The sequence below is a fragment of the Pollachius pollachius genome, assembly GCF_949987615.1.
Source record: "Pollachius pollachius genome assembly, chromosome: 20".
Taxonomy (NCBI): Eukaryota; Metazoa; Chordata; class Actinopteri; order Gadiformes; family Gadidae; genus Pollachius; species Pollachius pollachius.
The window spans coordinates 12,433,693-12,441,192 of record NC_136953.1 but is presented as its reverse complement, the minus strand read 5'-3'; the positions used below and the strand labels follow the sequence as shown (position 1 = coordinate 12,441,192).

At 44.6% G+C, this 7,500-nt stretch overlaps 1 protein-coding gene across 1 annotated transcript in view; it reads right to left on the bottom strand.

Moving 5' to 3' along the window:
- The window catches only part of LOC307091006 (solute carrier family 12 member 3-like), a gene marked incomplete at both ends in the record, with an annotated part of 12,945 nt that extends 6,190 nt beyond the window's left edge, over nt 1-6,755 (bottom strand). Inside the window, 11 exons of the mRNA XM_079757832.1 lie at nt 374-481; nt 1,679-1,845; nt 1,943-2,027; nt 2,252-2,379; nt 2,941-3,052; nt 3,442-3,552; nt 3,986-4,125; nt 4,600-4,695; nt 5,488-5,563; nt 5,726-5,845; nt 6,450-6,755. Of these exons, the coding sequence (XP_079613958.1) occupies nt 374-481; nt 1,679-1,845; nt 1,943-2,027; nt 2,252-2,379; nt 2,941-3,052; nt 3,442-3,552; nt 3,986-4,125; nt 4,600-4,695; nt 5,488-5,563; nt 5,726-5,845; nt 6,450-6,755 (1,449 nt within the window). The remainder of the gene's footprint in view (nt 1-373; nt 482-1,678; nt 1,846-1,942; nt 2,028-2,251; nt 2,380-2,940; nt 3,053-3,441; nt 3,553-3,985; nt 4,126-4,599; nt 4,696-5,487; nt 5,564-5,725; nt 5,846-6,449) is intronic.
- Between the last annotated feature and the right edge of the window lie 745 nt (nt 6,756-7,500).

The following is a 7,500-nucleotide window of genomic DNA, read 5'->3' as shown; positions in this document are numbered from 1 at the left end:
GATTATTATATTGCATAAGCATAGGTGTGAGTGTGGAGTAAGGGATAAGGTTATGGTTATAATGTATGAATTTAGTTAGTGAAGAGTTAACGTGAAGACTATTACCATTGTTTATATGAAAACCATAAGTAAATGATGATCAGACCGTTAGTAAACCGTTTATAAACAGTTAGCTAATTGTTAATTAATGCTTATTACTACATTATCTAATGTTAACTCATTGTTAATGAATGCACTATTATTGTTAGGTATTACCCAAAACGTTGAATCAATTCAAGAAAATACAACCCAAACATCCCACAACAGAATCCATGTACATAAAATGGCCGACATTTCTTGCATGATAAATAACATGGCCTGCGTGCGTTATTACCTGAAAGACCTTGGGGGCCGACACAAGAAAGCCGAGGGCAGAGGACAAGCTGGCCGCGAAGACGCCAGCCGTGATGAGATAGTTGAAGCCGGACACCTGACCCAGAACCTGTGGTGTGAGGAGCAGTTTTGGGAACGTTACTTTAAAAAAGTAATTAGTTATAGTTACTCACTACTTGTTCCAAAAAGTAACTAAGCTAGTAACTGAATTACTCTATAATAAAAGTTACTAGTTACCAGGGAAAGTAACTATTTGCGTTACTGTAAAAAAAATAAGTTGCTGTCAAAGAATTTGGATTTTTGATTTGGATTTTTTAAATGGTTGAACTGCCCATTCAAGGCCCTGATATACTTCAAACTGAATTTTAATTTGCTTGGTTGCAAAGGCTGTGGAACATCTGCCGAATGCTACAAAAAATGTCAACTTTTCATCGGATTGCTCTGGACTCGCCATTTCTGCTGCTTAATCGAATCAGTTTGGTGTGTGCGTGTGTGTGGCGCGTGTCCTGGCTTGTGTGTAAAATCACTGGATCCGATTGGCTACCATGAAACATGACTCTGCCTTAGCCAATCATAATCACTTATCTCGTTGTTAACCCACCCGGTCTCCTCACTAGCAGTTTGTGTTTGGAGCCAGGGGTGCGTTCGGATTACACAGTTCAATTCAATCAATTCATCGTAACGCTCCGCATTTAACATACAGTAACGGTAACGGTGTTGTGACGACGGAAACAGTAACATCGTCACAACGACGACGGAAACTAACGCCAATATTTTAAACTGCGTTATTACAAACACTGGTGAGGAGGGGATGTCAGCTAACTCAACAACTTTTGACGTGATCCTCACATTCCCTTCCTGAACACATGCATTCAATTCTAAACTGGTCCATTTTTTAAGGGAAAGTTCTGGGTGGCATTAGCTCAGGATGTAGAGCAGGCTCCTCCTAGTGTCAAGGTGTCCCTGAGCAAGTCACCTAATCCTAACTGCTCCCAACGAGCAGTTAGGATCTTCCTTTGAATTGACTGACGCCTTGCATGAGGGACTGCGACGTCGGTGTGTGAATGTGTGCATGAATGGAAGAATGTTGCAATATTGTAATATTGGCAATATTGTAAAGCGCTTTGGATAATATAAACGCAGTCCATTTACCCTTTCTGGAATAACATTTCCTACGTATATGTATACTGAGTCTCGCTCGGTTTGGTTTACTCAAGGACCCCCTTATTCAAGTAGCGGCCATCTTGGCTCTAATCGCCGTCGAGGCGACAGAGCCGAACGCGGAGGGACCCCCATTGGGTGGTACCTTTGAACTGTGGGCCAGGCCATACTGACAGCCTTCCGTCCCGACGGCCTGCATGCAGTGGGTGAAGTTCCAGCCCAGTTGGCAGGCGACGCCCTCACAACCGTCGGTGGAGTTTCCCAGCAGGACGTCAGTGACGTTCCCCGACGCCTCACGGACGACCACAGAGCCTTAAGGGTGAGCACAGAGGTTAATGGGCGACATTCGTGTATTCCTTCACTGACAAACGTAATGGTGTTGTTTTTCCATAAACATGTTGAGACCCACCGATGGTGACGCAGATGCCCAGGTACGAGAGCATGGTGAGGAAGATGGCCCCCAGGGTGCCTTTAGGGATGGCCGATGCTGGATCCTGATTCATTTGAAAACAGAGGGTCACGGAGGACACTTAGGGGTACATTCACTGCCCGTTATTTGCAATTTATTCAAAGCATTAATTAACAGTGAATCAATGGTTAGTTTGTGTGCCTTTGTGCTTGAGTGTTATTGGCTAATTTCTTAGATCACTGACAAATGGTTGATTGATTATTAAGTATTGTTGGCAGTGTTTCTGTGATCTCGGACCCCGGCCAGTACCTTGAGGTCTCCAGATATGTTGACCCCTGACAGAATACCGATGGCCGATGGGAAGAAGATGGCAAACACAGTGAAGAAGTTGTTTTTTTCTGTATATTTCGGCATCAAGTTATCGCTAAAGATCTCACCTGGGAAAACAAACAACAATAGTTGAAATGAGTCCCCAAACAGTTCCATTTAAACAACAACAAATGTTGTGACGGTCGTTTGAGTCATTTGCTAAGACGTTTAAGGGCGTGAGTATTATGGGGAAATTGTTGTCATTGGTCCATCAGTCGTGTCGTTGGTCCTTCAGTCGTGTCATTGGTCCATCGGTCATGTCACTGGTCCATCGGTCGCGTCGTTGGTCAAACGGTTGTAATATCAGTCCTCAGTATCACTCAGAGCCAACATGGAACAGGAAAAACATTCTCATGACCCTGATGTGTGTGTTTGTGTGTGTCTGGTGTGTATGTGTGGGGGAGGGGGGTTGCAGGAATGGAGTATTTTGAGGTGACTTTTCAACAACATGACTCATGGTTGGAATGTGCTGCCCGCCTCAGATTTGATGATGCAATTTAAATTTTTTTTTTTTTTTTTTTTAAATTGCATCAACAAAACAAATACGATGAGATAAGTTAAGATATCATTAAAGATAAAGATCACATTTTTCCAGCTTGTGTCATCTCTAAAAACTCTTGAAAACTCACTTCTGTAGCCAAAGATGCCTTTGGATTGTTTGTCTTCATCAGGGGGGATCAGAGTGCCAACAAAGTAGTTTGCGAAGGAGATGAGGAGGATGACAAAGAAGAGGATCTGGGCCTGAGCGCAGAATTAGGAAGTGATTCGGGAAATGAGTTAGGGAACAAGAGAGAGGGAATGTTTTGGTAAAGTCAGGGATTAACCCATTTCAGGACACATTATCACAGAGACAAAATCACCACTATATGCAAGGAAGATCAGACAGAAAACATCAATGTTTTTCTGCAACAAAATCGATGTTTTGTTGTATCACCGACCTGCTTGGAATGTATTTGGTAGACACTTAGCTCTTTAAAGAGTTCCCACTGAATACATTTCCCCTATTCGTGTTCATTACACAAAAAGATACAATTCATGTGTGTCTTCCGATTATATCGATAATCACAGGTGAATCCCAATTTACTCAACATCTGTCCCTCAAAACACCAACACCCGTTCTCCATGCTTACCTTGGCTTCCCATTCCATCCCGGCCAGTGAGATGAGGAGAAGGAATGACACCGTGATGACCCCAATGATCCGCACATCATTGTCGCGATCCACCATGGCGAGTCCAAACTCCTACAAACACACGCAGAACGCCATGGCCACACTAGCATTAGCAAACCTTAGCATTGAAATTGGGAGGGTTTCAGAAAACCCAGGATCCATTCTGTTTGTTTGCATCTGTGTTTTTGTGTGCGTGTGCATGTCTGGAGTTCCTTTTTTGCCAATTTCTGACCTCTGCATACACCCTGTTGTAATCGACTGTGGATATGAAGGGGAATACTTTGAAATGGTCAAAATGAATATTCATAAAAATCATATTGCAAAAGATTTGATGCGCATGCCAAAATTGGTATTGTTTATTTTTCCTCTTCTACTTCTGATATCTTTGTAATCATATTTCAATTTTGTTAAGCATTTGCAAATTATTATTATGGCCTTATCTACTGCTTTTCATATTCTGGAAAAATCTGAAGGGCAACACCTAGCCCTAGAACAGCCGAGATACCTGAAGCAGGTCGCAGATGACCTCAGCAAAGCCCACAGTGTTGAGCGCACAGGCCAGGGCGTTGGCGAACGAGAACACCACGCCGATAGGCCCGCCCATCTCAGGTCCCAGCGTCCGTGAGATCATGAAGTACGCTCCACCTAAAAGAGGCAGAGCCACGTCAAGCCACAGGCCTACAGTGTACCACTGAACCATCGGTACCAAATTCACCTTAAAGGTGACATATTATACCACCAGGTGTGAGTGTGATTAGCTGTTACAAGCCGTTTTGAAATATCCATCATACATCTAGGTGGACACGCCCACTTGTGATGTCAGAAGAGGCAGATTTTCAAAACGGCTTGTAACGGCTAATCACACTCACACCTGGTGGTATAATATGTCGGCTTTAGCCTCACTTCAGATGTCATCGCTTGTACAACTCACAAAAAGCAGCATGTTATCACGCTGTTTCATCAGAGGGATGCTGTCATGCTTGTCATGTGTGAACCAAATCTGGTTTGCAACTTCCACTCTATTTCCTTTTTCCCGGACCGGACCAATGGAGAACCGAAATCCGACATATCAGAGCGGACACTAGACTGACATTACAAGCGTAAAGGGGCACCACTCACCCGAGTAGACCCTTCCGTTGGTGGCGATGGCGGAGACGGAGAGGGCGGTGACGGAGGTGATGACCACAGAGAGGAGGATGATGACGCAGGTCAACACTGCGGGCCGAGACAATCGGCATCGTACGTTAACGTTGAGGACACATCGTACGTTAACGTTGAGGACACATCGTACGTTAACGGTGAGGACACATTGTACGTTAAGGTTTAGGACACATAGTATGTTAACGTTGAGGACACATCGTACGTTAACGTTGAGAACACATCGTACGTTAACGTTGAGGACACATCGTACGTTAACGTTGAGGACACATCGTACGTTAACGTTGAGGACACATCGTACGTTAAGGTTTAGGACACATAGTATGTTAACGTTGAGGACACATCGTACGTTAACATTGAGGACACATAGTATGTTAACGTTGAGGACACATCGTACGTTAACATCGAGGACACATAGTATGTTAACGTTGATGACACATCGTACGTTAAGGTTTAGGACACATCGTACGCTAACGTTGAGGACACATCGTACGTTAAGGTTTAGGACACATCGTACGTTAACGGTGAGGACACATCGTATGTTAACGATGAGGAAACATAGTACGCTAACGTTGAGGACACATCGTACAATACGTTTTTAAAACGTAAGATGCAAATGTGGTATTGGGTAAGTAGTAGTACATTTTGGGATACCTGGGTACATCAATCCCAAATTCTGGGTATCACCCACCTCCCCTACAGGGAGCCGCCCCGCCCCCAAATGACAGCAAAGTGTCTAGCAGGAGGGGGGCAGTGTTTGGTCTTCCTTTGAATTGGAAAGAAGAGCAAAAGGATCGCTGTGACGCAACAATTCGACAGATAAGACATATCTGGAAGGGGATCACTCACAGATTCCCGCCTCGGATGTGATCCAGGACAGACGCAGAAACAGGATGACTCCCCAAATGTTCAGCATGCAACGAACCTACACATGGCAGAAGAAAAATAATACAACTAAATGTGTGTGTTTGTGTTATTGTGTGTGTTTGCATTTGCGTGGGCTCTCACAGTAGCGTGCATGTGTTTGGGCCTACGTGTGTGTGTGTGTTTATGATTGAGTATGCGTTTGTGTGTGTGTTTTTCTTACCATCACGCCCACCACCCAGCCGAAGCGTACCGGAGCCTTTTCGCCGGCTGGCGGTTCTGTCCCCTCCGTCTCAAGGATGTCTGGGATGCTCATCTCAGAGTTATTAACCCACACCCCGTCCTTTGAAACACAAGCGGAAAGCTCTTATAAACCACAAAATTGGGCCTGTACATTGTGATGTGACATCTCAATGTCTGCCTCCATTTTGAAGTACTGGGCCATAGGAAGGTTAATGGGAGTAACGTTGTTTTGGTCATTGTTTCGTAAATAATTGTGAAAAGATTTTGTCATTACATGGACATGTGTTTGGGCTGTGTTTGAAACTTCCAGCGTTGAGACATGTCAAAACAGTTTTCCTTATTAGCCTACGTTACAGAACACATACGTTGATTTAAAGGTCCCATGACATGCTGGATAGATCAGGCTACCAGCCTACCCAGTGGACTGTAGCAAACGTTGCTCATCTATCCGTCACACATCTAGGTGGACACGCCCACCTGTGATGTCATAAGGGACAGATTTCCAAAACGGCTTGTAACGGCTAGTCAGCCCACACCTGGTGGCATGTCATGGGACCTTTAAGATTTTAAATGACTACAATTAACTTGAGCCCTCTCAACATGGCAGATCTTCCCCAACAAAAACTCCCATGATGCATCCTGTTGTACAACCCCCTACAGGCCAGAGGATGCGACTACACATTTGGAAAACGCTTGACGCTTACGTCGAAGCGCGTGGGCCTGCGGAGGTTCTCCAGGCTGGGTCTGCCAGGCCTGGCCGACGTCGAGCCTGCATAGAAGTCCAGCTGGGGCACCATGTCGATGGTGCTGTAGATGGACGACCTCCTCAGCTCCTGCCCCTCCGAGTTGCCCCCGGAGCCGGGGATCTGAAGGTTGGGCCTGCTGTCCCCGGGGTCCATCTGGGGGGAGCTGTGCGGTGGGGGGGGCTCTCCGTGAGACGTGAAACGGATGCTGGGGACGGTGTTCGGCTCCGCTGCGTCCGAATTGGATTTGGATGTGAGTTGGCCCATGGTTGCTCCGCACACTGTTCCTCGTGTACCTGCATGTGCGCAAAAAAAGCCATTTTGGCTATAAGTCGATAGCCACCAGGAGACAGACGACTGAATTCGATTATATCGATTCTGATTGCCGGCTAGCTGGCTAGCTACAGAATCAGAACGTTAGTCAGCTAATGTTGGCTACAGTACAGTTGGCCAAACTCCCCATAAGCTTCTTTTCATAAGGATTTGATGGATCCCAAACGCGCTTTAATAAAGCATACTTGCGACTTACTTAAAGCACTTAAAACGCTTGCGTGCTTTATAAAAAAAATTACTGCCGTCACCTCCCCGACCTCCGTAAAAGATATATAATTTTATACAATATATGTTTGCGTACCCTAAGTACCCTACTCTTAAAAACTTCTAGCAGCATTTATAGAATAAGGTTAGTCACCACATACGACCATAAGAAAAAGAGAATAAGTCTGCAATATATTTATATTCAACCAAGCATCGTGGAAGAAAATGATTCTTAAAGATAATAATAATAATAATAATAATAATAATAATAATAATAATAATAATGATAATAATAATAATAAGTTCTTTCAACTTACCAAGTGTGTCTTTCCTCGCTCAATGAAAACGCAGCTCCTTCCAAAATGTTCGTGCCTATGAATGGACTCTGTTTTCCAATCTTACATTTTATAGCCTACCATTACTGGAAGAAAACTTCTCCTTACCTTCCCGCCTCTGACGCTCCCGCCCACGCGAC